General features: G+C 62.9%; 2 protein-coding genes and 2 long non-coding RNA genes across 4 annotated transcripts in view; all 4 read left to right on the top strand.

The window, feature by feature from the left end:
* Positions 1-533: 533 nt before the first annotated feature.
* On the top strand, positions 534-1,697 carry LOC122153678. The gene is made up of 3 exons (XR_006165527.1): positions 534-673; positions 784-851; positions 1,615-1,697. It is a non-coding gene; the product is annotated as an uncharacterized LOC122153678 (long non-coding RNA).
* A 24-nt stretch (positions 1,698-1,721) lies between these two features.
* LOC122153635 (mucin-16-like) lies at positions 1,722-6,585 on the top strand. Its single transcript, XM_042794271.1, has 12 exons — positions 1,722-1,788; positions 1,898-1,924; positions 2,164-2,306; positions 2,417-2,484; positions 3,128-3,300; positions 3,410-3,436; positions 3,676-3,818; positions 3,929-3,996; positions 4,700-4,872; positions 4,982-5,008; positions 5,248-5,389; positions 6,330-6,585. The coding sequence occupies exons 3-12, from the start codon at positions 2,295-2,297 to the stop codon at positions 6,583-6,585; spliced, it is 1,089 nt and encodes a 362-aa protein (XP_042650205.1). The 5' UTR covers positions 1,722-1,788; positions 1,898-1,924; positions 2,164-2,294.
* Positions 6,586-6,952: 367 nt separating this feature from the next.
* On the top strand, positions 6,953-7,892 carry LOC122153677. Its single transcript, XR_006165526.1, has 3 exons — positions 6,953-7,020; positions 7,131-7,198; positions 7,873-7,892. It is a non-coding gene; the product is annotated as an uncharacterized LOC122153677 (long non-coding RNA).
* A 17-nt stretch (positions 7,893-7,909) lies between these two features.
* The window catches only part of LOC116964116 (mucin-16), a 28,054-nt gene continuing 19,478 nt past the window's right edge, over positions 7,910-16,485 (top strand). Inside the window, exons 1-23 of the mRNA XM_042794270.1 lie at positions 7,910-8,045; positions 8,154-8,180; positions 8,420-8,562; positions 8,673-8,740; positions 9,414-9,586; positions 9,694-9,720; positions 9,960-10,102; positions 10,213-10,280; positions 10,984-11,156; positions 11,265-11,291; positions 11,531-11,673; positions 11,784-11,851; positions 12,555-12,727; positions 12,836-12,862; positions 13,102-13,244; positions 13,355-13,422; positions 14,126-14,298; positions 14,408-14,434; positions 14,674-14,816; positions 14,927-14,994; positions 15,697-15,869; positions 15,979-16,005; positions 16,245-16,387. Coding sequence (XP_042650204.1) covers positions 8,551-8,562; positions 8,673-8,740; positions 9,414-9,586; positions 9,694-9,720; positions 9,960-10,102; positions 10,213-10,280; positions 10,984-11,156; positions 11,265-11,291; positions 11,531-11,673; positions 11,784-11,851; positions 12,555-12,727; positions 12,836-12,862; positions 13,102-13,244; positions 13,355-13,422; positions 14,126-14,298; positions 14,408-14,434; positions 14,674-14,816; positions 14,927-14,994; positions 15,697-15,869; positions 15,979-16,005; positions 16,245-16,387 — 2,067 coding nt within the window. The 5' untranslated portion in view covers positions 7,910-8,045; positions 8,154-8,180; positions 8,420-8,550. The remainder of the gene's footprint in view (positions 8,046-8,153; positions 8,181-8,419; positions 8,563-8,672; positions 8,741-9,413; positions 9,587-9,693; positions 9,721-9,959; positions 10,103-10,212; positions 10,281-10,983; positions 11,157-11,264; positions 11,292-11,530; positions 11,674-11,783; positions 11,852-12,554; positions 12,728-12,835; positions 12,863-13,101; positions 13,245-13,354; positions 13,423-14,125; positions 14,299-14,407; positions 14,435-14,673; positions 14,817-14,926; positions 14,995-15,696; positions 15,870-15,978; positions 16,006-16,244; positions 16,388-16,485) is intronic.

Genomic DNA, 16,485 nt, shown 5'->3' with positions numbered 1-16,485 from the left:
GGGACGGCACGGGGGTGGACGCCGTCTGCACCTACGCGAAGGAGCCCTCCGCCCCACCCTTGGACAGGGTGGGCCTCTACACGAAGTCCAGCAACGGACCAGGCATCACGCAGTGGGCCCTTACCGCCTGGACAGGGACTAGCCTCTACGTCAACGGTGACCTATGCTCCTCTCTCTGCCTCCTCTGCTATCCCGCGCCAGCCTCCCCTACCCCTTGCCGTCCCCGCTCCAGATCATGACCCTCTCCTCTCTCTCTTTTCCAGCTTACAACGAGCAGCCCAGTCCTGCCCGGTGAGTACCTTGCAGGAGCGGGCTGGGCTCCGAGGGCAGCAACTGCCTCGCGGGGGTCGTCTCCCACGCAGAGCCAACAGGCGACCGTGCCTCCTGATCCGCGGGAGAAGCGGGGAGCCTGCCAGCCTTCCCCATCCAGAGCAGGGCCGCGAAGGAGCGGTGGCTGGCAGGAGACCTCTGCCATTCTCCACCCAGAGCCTTGGCACCCTGGCGTCACTCCCGGTCTGTGCTTCTTGCAGCTCCCACCCACCCACCTACGACCGCTGCAGCCCCCGAGCGTTTCACCATCAACTTCACCATCACCAACCTCCCCTACAGTTCCGACCTGGCGACTCCCGACTCGGCCAAGTTCAACACGACGCGAAGAGTCATGGCCACCTTGGTAAGCGGCCCACCACACAGCAATGGCCGTGCCACGGTAGCCCCAGAAAGCTACTGGGGCAGCGCAGGGAGGTGGCCGCCTCTTAACTCTGAAACCTGTCTTCTCGGCAGCTTCACCGCCTTCTGAAGGACAGCAGCATTGGCCCCGCTTTCCTGGGATGTGAAACAACAGCCTTCAGGTCTGGGTCGTGCCCGAGTGTCCTTTTGCAGTTCCCACGATCAGCTGAGGGGCCCGTCACGATCCCACGCTCTTTTGACACCTACACTAAGGCTGAAGGGCCTTCTCTCCCTGACTCCTTCCTGCCTCTTGACCTTCTCCTGGAATCCCTCCTACCTCATGACCTTCTCCCTGACTCCTTCCTGCCTCTTGACCTTCTCCTGGAATCCCTCCTACCTCACGACCTTCTCCTGGAATCCCTCCTACCTCATGACCTTCTCCTGGAATCCCTCCTACCTCATGACCTTCTCCTGGAATCCCTCCTACCCCACCACCCTCTCCCTCATGTCCTCCAGCCTTGAGACATCCTTGAATCACTACTGACTCACGACCTTCTCCTCCAATCCCTACCGCCTCACAACCTTCTCCCTGATGCCCTCCTGCCTCACCAATTTAAACACTAATCCCTCCCACCGCACGACTTTCTCCGTAAAGCACTCCTGCCTCAGGACCTAGCGTTGCTGCCTGCCCCCTCGCCACATGGCTTATACCACGTAGTCCCAAGACCACTCTAAATCCTGCCTAGCCCCGCGCGTCCTGAACAGCCCAAGGGCGTTAACGGTGGCCGGAGAGCCGCCTCCAGCCTCCACGCACGCACGCGTGCACGGGGTGGGAAGGCCGAGCTTTCGCTCCCGCGCAGGGACGGCTGAGGAAGCCCCAAGGCCCGGCCTTGCAGCACCAGGGCGCGGAGGACGGGTGCTCAGCCACGGTGCTGTGTCTTCCAGGCCCGTCAGGCAAGGGGACGGCACGGGGGTGGACGCCGTCTGCACCTACGCGAAGGAGCCCTCCGCCCCACCCTTGGACAGGGTGGGCCTCTACCCACGAAGTCAGCAACAGGACCAGAGGCATCACGCAGCTGGGCCCTTACCGCCTGGACAGGGACAGCCTCTACGTCAACGGTGACCTATGCTCCTCTCTCTGCCTCCTCTGCTATCCCGCGCCAGCCTCCCCTACCCCTTGCCGTCCCCGCTCCAGATCATGACCCTCTCCCTCTCTCTCTTTTTCCAGCTTACAACGAGCAGCCAGTCCTGCCCGGTGAGTACCTTGCAGGAGCGGGCTGGGCTCCGAGGGCAGCAACTGCCTCGCGGGGGTCGTCTCCCACGCAGAGCCAGCAGGCGACCATGCCTCCTGATCCCCGGGAGAAGCGGGGAGCCTGCCAGCCTTCCCCATCCAGAGCAGGGCCGCGAAGGAGCGGTGGCTGGCAGGAGACCTCTGCCATTCTCCACCCAGAGCCTTGGCACCCTGGCGTCACTCCCGGTCTGTGCTTCTTGCAGCTCCCACCCACCCACCTACGACCGCTGCAGCCCCCGAGCGTTTCACCATCAACTTCACCATCACCAACCTCCCCTACAGTTCCGACCTGGCGACTCCCGACTCGGCCAAGTTCAACACGACGCGAAGAGTCATGGCCACCTTGGTAAGCGGCCCACCACACAGCAATGGCCGTGCCACGGTAGCCCCAGAAAGCTACTGGGGCAGCGCAGGGAGGTGGCCGCCTCTTAACTCTGAAACCTGTCTTCTCGGCAGCTTCACCGCCTTCTGAAGGACAGCAGCATTGGCCCCGCTTTCCTGGGATGTGAAACAACAGCCTTCAGGTCTGGGTCGTGCCCGAGTGTCCTTTTGCAGTTCCCACGATCGGTGGAGGGGCCCGTCACGATCCCACGCTATTTTGCCACCTACACTAAGGCTGAAGGGCCTTCTCTCCCTGACTCCTTCCTGCCTCTTGACCTTCTCCTGGAATCCCTCCTACCTCACGACCTTCTCCTGGAATCCCTCCTACCCCACCACCCTCTCCCTCATGTCCTCCAGCCTTGAGACATCCTTGAATCACTACTGACTCACGACCTTCTCCTCCAATCCCTACCGCCTCACAACCTTCTCCCTGATGCCCTCCTGCCTCACCAATTTAAACACTAATCCCTCCCACCGCACGACTTTCTCCGTAAAGCACTCCTGCCTCAGGACCTAGCGTTGCTGCCTGCCCCCTCGCCACATGGCTTATACCACGTAGTCCCAAGACCACTCTAAATCCTGCCTAGCCCCGCGCGTCCTGAACAGCCCCAGGGCGTTAACGGTGGCTGGAGAGCCGCCTCCAGCCTCCACGCACGCACGCGTGCACGGGGTGGGAAGGCCGAGCTTTCGCTCCCGCGCAGGGACGGCTGAGGAAGCCCCAAGGCCCGGCCTTGCAGCACCAGGGCGCGGAGGACGGGTGCTCAGCCACGGTGCTGTGTCTTCCAGGCCCGTCAGGCAAGGGGACGGCACGGGGGTGGACGCCGTCTGCACCTACGCGAAGGAGCCCTCCGCCCCACCCTTGGACAGGGTGGGCCTCTACCACGAAGTCAGCAACAGGACCAGAGGCATCACGCAGCTGGGCCCTTACCGCCTGGACAGGGACAGCCTCTACGTCAACGGTGACCTAGGCTCCTCTCTCTGCCTCCTCTGCTATCCCGCGCCAGCCTCCCCTACCCCTTGCCGTCCCCGCTCCAGATCATGACCCTCTCCCTCTCTCTCTTTTCCCAGCTTACAACGAGCAGCCAGTCCTGCCCGGTGAGTACCTTGCAGGAGCGGGCTGGGCTCCGAGGGCAGCAACTGCCTCGCGGGGGTCATCTCCCACGCAGAGCCAGCAGGCGACCATGCCTCCTGATCCCCGGGAGAAGCGGGGAGCCTGCCAGCCTTCCCCATCCAGAGCAGGGCCGCGAAGGAGCGCTGGCTGGCAGGAGACCTCTGCCATTCTCCACCCAGAGCCCTGGCACCCTGGCGTCACTCCCGCTCTGTGCTTCTTGCAGCTCCCACCCACCCACCTACGACCGCTGCAGCCCCCGAGCGTTTCACCATCAACTTCACCATCACCAACCTCCCCTACAGTTCCGACCTGGCGACTCCCGACTCGGCCAAGTTCAACACGACGCGAAGAGTCATGGCCACCTTGGTAAGCGGCCCACCACACAGCAATGGCCGTGCCGCGGTAGCCCCAGAAAGCTACTGGGGCAGCGCAGGGAGGTGGCCGCCTCTTAACTCTGAAACCTGTCTTCTCGGCAGCTTCACCGCCTTCTGAAGGACAGCAGCATTGGCCCCGCTTTCCTGGGATGTGAAACAACAGCCTTCAGGTCTGGGTCGTGCCCGAGTGTCCTTTTGCAGTTCCCACGATCAGCTGAGGGGCCCGTCACGATCCCACGCTCTTTTGCCACCTACACTAAGGCTGAAGGGCCTTCTCTCCCTGACTCCTTCCTGCCTCTTGACCTTCTCCTGGAATCCCTCCTACCTCACGACCTTCTCCTGGAATCCCTCCTACCTCATGACCTTCTCCTGAAATCCCTCCTACCTCATGACCTTCTCCTGGAATCCCTCCTACCCCACCACCCTCTCCCTCATGTCCTCCAGCCTTGAGACATCCTTGAATCACTACTGACTCACGACCTTCTCCTCCAATCCCTACCGCCTCACAACCTTCTCCCTGATGCCCTCCTGCCTCACCAATTTAAACACTAATCCCTCCCACCGCACGACTTTCTCCGTAAAGCACTCCTGCCTCAGGACCTAGCGTTGCTGCCTGCCCCCTCGCCACATGGCTTCTACCACGTAGTCCCAAGACCACTCTAAATCCTGCCTAGCCCCGCGCGTCCTGAACAGCCCCAGGGCGTTAACGGTGGCCGGAGAGCCGCCTCCAGCCTCCACGCACGCACGCGTGCACGGGGTGGGAAGGCCGAGCTTTCGCTCCCGCGCAGGGACGGCTGAGGAAGCCCCAAGGCCCGGCCTTGCAGCACCAGGGCGCGGAGGACGGGTGCTCAGCCACGGTGCTGTGTCTTCCAGGCCCGTCAGGCAAGGGGACGGCACGGGGGTGGACGCCGTCTGCACCTACGCGAAGGAGCCCTCCGCCCCACCCTTGGACAGGGTGGGCCTCTACCACGAAGTCAGCAACAGGACCAGAGGCATCACGCAGCTGGGCCCTTACCGCCTGGACAGGGACAGCCTCTACGTCAACGGTGACCTGTGCTCCTCTCTCTGCCTCCTCTGCTATCCCGCGCCAGCCTCCCCTACCCCTTGCCGTCCCCGCTCCAGATCATGACCCTCTGCCTCTCTCTCTTTTCCCAGCTTACAACGAGCAGCCAGTCCTGCCCGGTGAGTACCTTGCAGGAGCGGGCTGGGCTCCGAGGGCAGCAACTGCCTCGCGGGGGTCGTCTCCCACGCAGAGCCAGCAGGCGACCATGCCTCCTGATCCCCGGGAGAAGCGGGGAGCCTGCCAGCCTTCCCCATCCAGAGCAGGGCCGCAAAGGAGCGCTGGCTGGCAGGAGACCTCTGCCATTCTCCACCCAGAGCCTTGGCACCCTGGCGTCACTCCCGGTCTGTGCTTCTTGCAGCTCCCACCCACCCACCTACGACCGCTGCAGCCCCCGAGCGATTCACCATCAACTTCACCATCACCAACCTCCCTACAGTTCCGACCTGGCGACTCCCGACTCGGCCAAGTTCAACACGACGCGAAGAGTCATGGCCACCTTGGTAAGCGGCCCACCACACAGCAATGGCCGTGCCGCGGTAGCCCCAGAAAGCTACTGGGGCAGCGCAGGGAGGTGGCCGCCTCTTAACTCTGAAACCTGTCTTCTCGGCAGCTTCACCGCCTTCTGAAGGACAGCAGCATTGGCCCCGCTTTCCTGGGATGTGAAACAACAGCCTTCAGGTCTGGGTCGTGCCCGAGTGTCCTTTTGCAGTTCCACGATCAGCTGAGGGGCCCGTCACGATCCCACGCTCTTTTGACACCTACACTAAGGCTGAAGGGCCTTCTCTCCCTGACTCCTTCCTGCCTCTTGACCTTCTCCTGGAATCCCTCCTACCTCATGACCTTCTCCTGGAATCCCTCCTACCTCATGACCTTCTCCTGGAATCCCTCCTACCTCATGACCTTCTCCTGGAATCCCTCCTACCTCACGACCTTCTCCTGGAATCCCTCCTACCTCATGACCTTCTCCTGGAATCCCTCCTACCCCACCACCCTCTCCCTCATGTCCTCCAGCCTTGAGACATCCTTGAATCACTACTGACTCACGACCTTCTCCTCCAATCCCTACCGCCTCACAACCTTCTCCCTGATGCCCTCCTGCCTCACCAATTTAAACACTAATCCCTCCCACCGCACGACTTTCTCCGTAAAGCACTCCTGCCTCAGGACCTAGCGTTGCTGCCTGCCCCCTCGCCACATGGCTTCTACCACGTAGTCCCAAGACCACTCTAAATCCTGCCTAGCCCCGCGCGTCCTGAACAGCCCCAGGGCGTTAACGGTGGCCGGAGAGCCGCCTCCAGCCTCCACGCACGCACGCGTGCACGGGGTGGGAAGGCCGAGCTTTCGCTCCCGCGCAGGGACGGCTGAGGAAGCCCCAAGGCCCGGCCTTGCAGCACCAGGGCGCGGAGGACGGGTGCTCAGCCACGGTGCTGTGTCTTCCAGGCCCGTCAGGCAAGGGGACGGCACGGGGGTGGACGCCGTCTGCACCTACGCGAAGGAGCCCTCCGCCCCACCCTTGGACAGGGTGGGCCTCTACCACGAAGTCAGCAACAGGACCAGAGGCATCACGCAGCTGGGCCCTTACCGCCTGGACAGGGACAGCCTCTACGTCAACGGTGACCTATGCTCCTCTCTCTGCCTCCTCTGCTATCCCGCGCCAGCCTCCCCTACCCCTTGCCGTCCCCGCTCCAGATCATGACCCTCTCCCTCTCTCTCTTTTCCCAGCTTACAACGAGCAGCCAGTCCTGCCCGGTGAGTACCTTGCAGGAGCGGGCTGGGCTCCGAGGGCAGCAACTGCCTCGCGGGGGTCGTCTCCCACGCAGAGCCAACAGGCGACCATGCCTCCTGATCCGCGGGAGAAGCGGGGAGCCTGCCAGCCTTCCCCATCCAGAGCAGGGCCGCGAAGGAGCGCTGGCTGGCAGGAGACCTCTGCCATTCTCCACCCAGAGCCTTGGCACCCTGGCGTCACTCCCGCTCTGTGCTTCTTGCAGCTCCCACCCACCCACCTACGACCGCTGCAGCCCCCGAGCGTTTCACCATCAACTTCACCATCACCAACCTCCACTACAGTTCCGACCTGGCGACTCCCGACTCGGCCAAGTTCAACACGACGCGAAGAGTCATGGCCACCTTGGTAAGCGGCCCACCACACAGCAATGGCCGTGCCACGGTAGCCCCAGAAAGCTACTGGGGCAGCGCAGGGAGGTGGCCGCCTCTTAACTCTGAAACCTGTCTTCTCGGCAGCTTCACCGCCTTCTGAAGGACAGCAGCATTGGCCCCGCTTTCCTGGGATGTGAAACAACAGCCTTCAGGTCTGGGTCGTGCCCGAGTGTCCTTTTGCAGTTCCCACGATCAGCTGAGGGGCCCGTCACGATCCCACGCTCTTTTGACACCTACACTAAGGATGAAGGGCCTTCTCTCCCTGACTCCTTCCTGCCTCTTGACCTTCTCCTGGAATCCCTCCTACCTCATGACCTTCTCCTGGAATCCCTCCTAACTCACGACCTTCTCCTGGAATCCCTCCTACCCCACCACCCTCTCCCTCATGTCCTCCAGCCTTGAGACATCCTTGAATCACTACTGACTCACGACCTTCTCCTCCAATCCCTACCGCCTCACAACCTTCTCCCTGATGCCCTCCTGCCTCACCAATTTAAACACTAATCCCTCCCACCGCACGACTTTCTCCGTAAAGCACTCCTGCCTCAGGACCTAGCGTTGCTGCCTGCCCCCTCGCCATATGGCTTATACCAGGTAGTCCCAAGACCACTCTAAATCCTGCCTAGCCCCCGCGCGTCCTGAACAGCCCCAGGGCGTTAACGGTGGCCGGAGAGCCGCCTCCAGCCTCCACGCACGCACGCGTGCACGGGGTGGGAAGGCCGAGCTTTCGCTCCCGCGCAGGGACGGCTGAGGAAGCCCCAAGGCCCGGCCTTGCAGCACCAGGGCGCGGAGGACGGGTGCTCAGCCACGGTGCTGTGTCTTCCAGGCCCGTCAGGCAAGGGGACGGCACGGGAGTGGACGCCGTCTGCACCTACGCGAAGGAGCCCTCCGCCCCACCCTTGGACAGGGTGGGCCTCTACCACGAAGTCAGCAACAGGACCAGAGGCATCACGCAGCTGGGCCCTTACCGCCTGGACAGGGACAGCCTCTACGTCAACGGTGACCTATGCTCCTCTCTCTGCCTCCTCTGCTATCCCGCGGCACCTCCCCTACCCCTTGCCGTCCCCGCTCCAGATCATGACCCTCTCCCTCTCTCTCTTCTCCCAGCTTACAACGAGCAGCCAGTCCTGCCCGGTGAGTACCTTGCAGGAGCGGGCTGGGCTCCGAGGGCAGCAACTGCCTCGCGGGGGTCGTCTCCCACGCAGAGCCAGCAGGCGACCATGCCTCCTGATCCACGGGAGAAGCGGGGAGCCTGCCAGCCTTCCCCATCCAGAGCAGGGCCGCGAAGGAGCGCTGGCTGGCAGGAGACCTCTGCCATTCTCCACCCAGAGCCCTGGCACCCTGGCGTCACTCCCGCTCTGTGCTTCTTGCAGCTCCCACCCACCCACCTACGACCGCTGCAGCCCCCGAGCGTTTCACCATCAACTTCACCATCACCAACCTCCCCTACAGTTCCGACCTGGCGACTCCCGACTCGGCCAAGTTCAACACGACGCGAAGAGTCATGGCCACCTTGGTAAGCGGCCCACCACACAGCAATGGCCGTGCCACGGTAGCCCCAGAAAGCTACTGGGGCAGCGCAGGGAGGTGGCCGCCTCTTAACTCTGAAACCTGTCTTCTCGGCAGCTTCACCGCCTTCTGAAGGACAGCAGCATTGGCCCCGCTTTCCTGGGATGTGAAACAACAGCCTTCAGGTCTGGGTCGTGCCCGAGTGTCCTTTTGCAGTTCCCACGATCGGTGGAGGGGCCCGTCACGATCCCACGCTCTTTTGCCACCTACACTAAGGCTGAAGGGCCTTCTCTCCCTGACTCCTTCCTGTCTCTTGACCTTCTCCTGGAATCCCTCCTACCTCATGACCTTCTCCTGGAATCCCTCCTACCTCATGACCTTCTCCTGGAATCCCTCCTACCCCACCACCCTCTCCCTCATGTCCTCCAGCCTTGAGACATCCTTGAATCACTACTGACTCACGACCTTCTCCTGGAATCCCTACCGCCTCACAACCTTCTCCCTGATGCCCTCCTGCCTCACCAATTTAAACACTAATCCCTCCCACCGCACGACTTTCTCCGTAAAGCACTCCTGCCTCAGGACCTAGCGTTGCTGCCTGCCCCCTCGCCACATGGCTTATACCACGTAGTCCCAAGACCACTCTAAATCCTGCCTAGCCCCGCGCGTCCTGAACAGCCCCAGGGCGTTAACGGTGGCCGGAGAGCCGCCTCCAGCCTCCACGCACGCACGCGTGCACGGGGTGGGAAGGCCGAGCTTTCGCTCCCGCGCAGGGACGGCTGAGGAAGCCCCAAGGCCCGGCCTTGAAGCACCAGGGCGCGGAGGACGGGTGCTCAGCCACGGTGCTGTGTCTTCCAGGCCCGTCAGGCAAGGGGACGGCACGGGGGTGGACGCCGTCTGCACCTACGCGAAGGAGCCCTCCGCCCCACCCTTGGACAGGGTGGGCCTCTACCACGAAGTCAGCAACAGGACCAGAGGCATCACGCAGCTGGGCCCTTACCGCCTGGACAGGGACAGCCTCTACGTCAACGGTGACCTATGCTCCTCTCTCTGCCTCCTCTGCTATCCCGCGGCACCTCCCCTACCCCTTGCCGTCCCCGCTCCAGATCATGACCCTCTCCCTCTCTCTCTTTTCCAGCTTACAACGAGCAGCCAGTCCTGCCCGGTGAGTACCTTGCAGGAGCGGGCTGGGCTCCGAGGGCAGCAACTGCCTCGCGGGGGTCGTCTCCCACGCAGAGCCAGCAGGCGACCATGCCTCCTGATCCCCGGGAGAAGCGGGGAGCCTGCCAGCCTTCCCCATCCAGAGCAGGGCCACGAAGGAGCGGTGGCTGGCAGGAGACCTCTGCCATTCTCCACCCAGAGCCTTGGCACCCTGGCGTCACTCCCGGTCTGTGCTTCTTGCAGCTCCCACCCACCCACCTACGACCGCTGCAGCCCCCGAGCGTTTCACCATCAACTTCACCATCACCAACCTCCCCTACAGTTCCGACCTGGCGACTCCCGACTCGGCCAAGTTCAACACGACGCGAAGAGTCATGGCCACCTTGGTAAGCGGCCCACCACACAGCAATGGCCGTGCCACGGTAGCCCCAGAAAGCTACTGGGGCAGCGCAGGGAGGTGGCCGCCTCTTAACTCTGAAACCTGTCTTCTCGGCAGCTTCACCGCCTTCTGAAGGACAGCAGCATTGGCCCCGCTTTCCTGGGATGTGAAACAACAGCCTTCAGGTCTGGGTCGTGCCCGAGTGTCCTTTTGCAGTTCCCACGATCAGCTGAGGGGCCCGTCACGATCCCACGCTCTTTTGCCACCTACACTAAGGATGAAGGGCCTTCTCTCCCTGACTCCTTCCTGCCTCTTGACCTTCTCCTGGAATCCCTCCTACCTCACGACCTTCTCCTGGAATCCCTCCTACCTCATGACCTTCTCCTGGAATCCCTCCTACCTCATGACCTTCTCCTGGAATCCCTCCTACCCCACCACCCTCTCCCTCATGTCCTCCAGCCTTGAGACATCCTTGAATCACTACTGACTCACGACCTTCTCCTCCAATCCCTACCGCCTCACAACCTTCTCCCTGATGCCCTCCTGCCTCACCAATTTAAACACTAATCCCTCCCACCGCACGACTTTCTCCGTAAAGCACTCCTGCCTCAGGACCTAGCGTTGCTGCCTGCCCCCTCGCCACATGGCTTATACCACGTAGTCCCAAGACCACTCTAAATCCTGCCTAGCCCCGCGCGTCCTGAACAGCCCAAGGGCGTTAACGGTGGCCGGAGAGCCGCCTCCAGCCTCCACGCACGCACGCGTGCACGGGGTGGGAAGGCCGAGCTTTCGCTCCCGCGCAGGGACGGCTGAGGAAGCCCCAAGGCCCGGCCTTGCAGCACCAGGGCGCGGAGGACGGGTGCTCAGCCACGGTGCTGTGTCTTCCAGGCCCGTCAGGCAAGGGGACGGCACGGGGGTGGACGCCATCTGCACCTACGCGAAGGAGCCCTCCGCCCCACCCTTGGACAGGGTGGGCCTCTACCACGAAGTCAGCAACAGGACCAGAGGCATCACGCAGCTGGGCCCTTACCGCCTGGACAGGGACAGCCTCTACGTCAACGGTGACCTATGCTCCTCTCTCTGCCTCCTCTGCTATCCCGCGCCAGCCTCCCCTACCCCTTGCCGTCCCCGCTCCAGATCATGACCCTCTCCCTCTCTCTCTTTTCCAGCTTACAACGAGCAGCCAGTCCTGCCCGGTGAGTACCTTGCAGGAGCGGGCTGGGCTCCGAGGGCAGCAACTGCCTCGCGGGGGTCGTCTCCCACGCAGAGCCAGCAGGCGACCGTGCCTCCTGATCCCCGGGAGAAGCGGGGAGCCTGCCAGCCTTCCCCATCCAGAGCAGGGCCGCGAAGGAGCGGTGGCTGGCAGGAGACCTCTGCCATTCTCCACCCAGAGCCTTGGCACCCTGGCGTCACTCCCGGTCTGTGCTTCTTGCAGCTCCCACCCACCCACCTACGACCGCTGCAGCCCCCGAGCGTTTCACCATCAACTTCACCATCACCAACCTCCCCTACAGTTCCGACCTGGCGACTCCCGACTCGGCCAAGTTCAACACGACGCGAAGAGTCATGGCCACCTTGGTAAGCGGCCCACCACACAGCAATGGCCGTGCCGCGGTAGCCCCAGAAAGCTACTGGGGCAGCGCAGGGAGGTGGCCGCCTCTTAACTCTGAAACCTGTCTTCTCGGCAGCTTCACCGCCTTCTGAAGGACAGCAGCATTGGCCCCGCTTTCCTGGGATGTGAAACAACAGCCTTCAGGTCTGGGTCGTGCCCGAGTGTCCTTTTGCAGTTCCCACGATCAGCTGAGGGGCCCGTCACGATCCCACGCTCTTTTGCCACCTACACTAAGGCTGAAGGGCCTTCTCTCCCTGACTCCTTCCTGCCTCTTGACCTTCTCCTGGAATCCCTCCTACCTCACGACCTTCTCCTGGAATCCCTCCTACCTCATGACCTTCTCCTGGAATCCCTCCTACCTCATGACCTTCTCCTGGAATCCCTCCTACCCCACCACCCTCTCCCTCATGTCCTCCAGCCTTGAGACATCCTTGAATCACTACTGACTCACGACCTTCTCCTCCAATCCCTACCGCCTCACAACCTTCTCCCTGATGCCCTCCTGCCTCACCAATTTAAACACTAATCCCTCCCACCGCACGACTTTCTCCGTAAAGCACTCCTGCCTCAGGACCTAGCGTTGCTGCCTGCCCCCTCGCCACATGGCTTATACCACGTAGTCCCAAGACCACTCTAAATCCTGCCTAGCCCCGCGCGTCCTGAACAGCCCAAGGGCGTTAACGGTGGCCGGAGAGCCGCCTCCAGCCTCCACGCACGCACGCGTGCACGGGGTGGGAAGGCCGAGCTTTCGCTCCCGCGCAGGGACGGCTGAGGAAGCCCCAAGGCCCGGCCTTGCAGCACCAGGGCGCGGAGGACGGGTGCTCAGCCACGGTGCTGTGTCTTCCAGGCCCGTCAGGCAAGGGGACGGCACGGGGGTGGACGCCGTCTGCACCTACGCGAAGGAGCCCTCCGCCCCACCCTTGGACAGGGTGGGCCTCTACCACGAAGTCAGCAACAGGACCAGAGGCATCACGCAGCTGGGCCCTTACCGCCTGGACAGGGACAGCCTCTACGTCAACGGTGACCTATGCTCCTCTCTCTGCCTCCTCTGCTATCCCGCGCCAGCCTCCCCTACCCCTTGCCGTCCCCGCTCCAGATCATGACCCTCTCCCTCTCTCTCTTTTCCAGCTTACAACGAGCAGCCAGTCCTGCCCGGTGAGTACCTTGCAGGAGCGGGCTGGGCTCCGAGGGCAGCAACTGCCTCGCGGGGGTCGTCTCCCACGCAGAGCCAGCAGGCGACCGTGCCTCCTGATCCCCGGGAGAAGCGGGGAGCCTGCCAGCCTTCCCCATCCAGAGCAGGGCCGCGAAGGAGCGGTGGCTGGCAGGAGACCTCTGCCATTCTCCACCCAGAGCCTTGGCACCCTGGCGTCACTCCCGGTCTGTGCTTCTTGCAGCTCCCACCCACCCACCTACGACCGCTGCAGCCCCCGAGCGTTTCACCATCAACTTCACCATCACCAACCTCCCCTACAGTTCCGACCTGGCGACTCCCGACTCGGCCAAGTTCAACACGACGCGAAGAGTCATGGCCACCTTGGTAAGCGGCCCACCACACAGCAATGGCCGTGCCACGGTAGCCCCAGAAAGCTACTGGGGCAGCGCAGGGAGGTGGCCGCCTCTTAACTCTGAAACCTGTCTTCTCGGCAGCTTCACCGCCTTCTGAAGGACAGCAGCATTGGCCCCGCTTTCCTGGGATGTGAAACAACAGCCTTCAGGTCTGGGTCGTGCCCGAGTGTCCTTTTGCAGTTCCCACGATCAGCTGAGGGGCCCGTCACGATCCCACGCTCTTTTGCCACCTACACTAAGGCTGAAGGGCCTTCTCTCCCTGACTCCTTCCTGCCTCTTGACCTTCTCCTGGAATCCCTCCTACCTCACGACCTTCTCCTGGAATCCCTCCTACCTCATGACCTTCTCCTGGAATCCCTCCTACCTCATGACCTTCTCCTGGAATCCCTCCTACCCCACCACCCTCTCCCTCATGTCCTCCAGCCTTGAGACATCCTTGAATCACTACTGACTCACGACCTTCTCCTCCAATCCCTACCGCCTCACAACCTTCTCCCTGATGCCCTCCTGCCTCACCAATTTAAACACTAATCCCTCCCACCGCACGACTTTCTCCGTAAAGCACTCCTGCCTCAGGACCTAGCGTTGCTGCCTGCCCCCTCGCCACATGGCTTATACCACGTAGTCCCAAGACCACTCTAAATCCTGCCTAGCCCCGCGCGTCCTGAACAGCCCAAGGGCGTTAACGGTGGCCGGAGAGCCGCCTCCAGCCTCCACGCACGCACGCGTGCACGGGGTGGGAAGGCCGAGCTTTCGCTCCCGCGCAGGGACGGCTGAGGAAGCCCCAAGGCCCGGCCTTGCAGCACCAGGGCGCGGAGGACGGGTGCTCAGCCACGGTGCTGTGTCTTCCAGGCCCGTCAGGCAAGGGGACGGCACGGGGGTGGACGCCGTCTGCACCTACGCGAAGGAGCCCTCCGCCCCACCCTTGGACAGGGTGGGCCTCTACCACGAAGTCAGCAACAGGACCAGAGGCATCACGCAGCTGGGCCCTTACCGCCTGGACAGGGACAGCCTCTACGTCAACGGTGACCTATGCTCCTCTCTCTGCCTCCTCTGCTATCCCGCGCCAGCCTCCCCTACCCCTTGCCGTCCCAGCTCCAGATCATGACCCTCTCCCTCTCTCTCTTTTCCCAGCTTACAACGAGCAGCCAGTCCTGCCCGGTGAGTACCTTGCAGGAGCGGGCTGGGCTCCGAGGGCAGCAACTGCCTCGCGGGGGTCGTCTCCCACGCAGAGCCAGCAGGCGACCGTGCCTCCTGATCCCCGGGAGAAGCGGGGAGCCTGCCAGCCTTCCCCATCCAGAGCAGGGCCGCGAAGGAGCGGTGGCTGGCAGGAGACCTCTGCCATTCTCCACCCAGAGCCTTGGCACCCTGGCGTCACTCCCGCTCTGTGCTTCTTGCAGCTCCCACCCACCCACCTACGACCGCTGCAGCCCCCGAGCGTTTCACCATCAACTTCACCATCACCAACCTCCCCTACAGTTCCGACCTGGCGACTCCCGACTCGGCCAAGTTCAACACGACGCGAAGAGTCATGGCCACCTTGGTAAGCGGCCCACCACACAGCAATGGCCGTGCCGCGGTAGCCCCAGAAAGCTACTGGGGCAGCGCAGGGAGGTGGCCGCCTCTTAACTCTGAAACCTGTCTTCTCGGCAGCTTCACCGCCTTCTGAAGGACAGCAGCATTGGCCCCGCTTTCCTGGGATGTGAAACAACAGCCTTCAGGTCTGGGTCGTGCCCGAGTGTCCTTTTGCAGTTCCCACGATCAGCTGAGGGGCCCGTCACGATCCCACGCTCTTTTGCCACCTACACTAAGGCTGAAGGGCCTTCTCTCCCTGACTCCTTCCTGCCTCTTGACCTTCTCCTGGAATCCCTCCTACCTCACGACCTTCTCCTGGAATCCCTCCTACCTCATGACCTTCTCCTGGAATCCCTCCTACCTCATGACCTTCTCCTGGAATCCCTCCTACCCCACCACCCTCTCCCTCATGTCCTCCAGCCTTGAGACATCCTTGAATCACTACTGACTCACGACCTTCTCCTCCAATCCCTACCGCCTCACAACCTTCTCCCTGATGCCCTCCTGCCTCACCAATTTAAACACTAATCCCTCCCACCGCACGACTTTCTCCGTAAAGCACTCCTGCCTCAGGACCTAGCGTTGCTGCCTGCCCCCTCGCCACATGGCTTATACCACGTAGTCCCAAGACCACTCTAAATCCTGCCTAGCCCCGCGCGTCCTGAACAGCCCAAGGGCGTTAACGGTGGCCGGAGAGCCGCCTCCAGCCTCCACGCACGCACGCGTGCACGGGGTGGGAAGGCCGAGCTTTCGCTCCACGCAGGGACGGCTGAGGAAGCCCCAAGGCCCGGCCTTGCAGCACCAGGGCGCAGAGGACGGGTGCTCAGCCACGGTGCTGTGTCTTCCAGGCCCGTCAGGCAAGGGGACGGCACGGGGGTGGACGCCGTCTGCACCTACGCGAAGGAGCCCTCCGCCCCACCCTTGGACAGGGTGGGCCTCTACCACGAAGTCAGCAACAGGACCAGAGGCATCACGCAGCTGGGCCCTTACCGCCTGGACAGGGACAGCCTCTACGTCAACGGTGACCTATGCTCCTCTCTCTGCCTCCTCTGCTATCCCGCGCCAGCCTCCCCTACCCCTTGCCGTCCCAGCTCCAGATCATGACCCTCTCCCTCTCTCTCTTTTCCCAGCTTACAACGAGCAGCCAGTCCTGCCCGGTGAGTACCTTGCAGGAGCGGGCTGGGCTCCGAGGGCAGCAACTGCCTCGCGGGGGTCGTCTCCCACGCAGAGCCAACAGGCGACCATGCCTCCTGATCCCCGGGAGAAGCGGGGAGCCTGCCAGCCTTCCCCATCCAGAGCAGGGCCGCGAAGGAGCGGTGGCTGGCAGGAGACCTCTGCCATTCTCCACCCAGAGCCCTGGCACCCTGGCGTCACTCCCGGTCTGTGCTTCTTGCAGCTCCCACCCACCCACCTACGACCGCTGCAGCCCCCGAGCGTTTCACCATCAACTTCACCATCACCAACCTCCCCTACAGTTCCGACCTGGCGACTCCCGACTCGGCCAAGTTCAACACGACGCGAAGAGTCATGGCCACCTTGGTAAGCGGCCCACCACACAGCAATGGCCGTGCCACGGTAGCCCCAGAAAGCTACTGGGGCAGCGCAGGGAGGTGGCCGCCTCTTAACTCTGAAACCTG

The sequence above is a fragment of the Tyto alba genome, unplaced genomic scaffold (assembly GCF_018691265.1).
Source record: "Tyto alba isolate M040663 unplaced genomic scaffold, T.alba_DEE_v4.0 Super-Scaffold_20000042, whole genome shotgun sequence".
In the NCBI taxonomy this organism is placed as follows: domain Eukaryota; kingdom Metazoa; phylum Chordata; class Aves; order Strigiformes; family Tytonidae; genus Tyto; species Tyto alba.
Note: the sequence above shows the minus strand (reverse complement) of the source record. Positions and strands in the feature narration are given on the sequence as shown.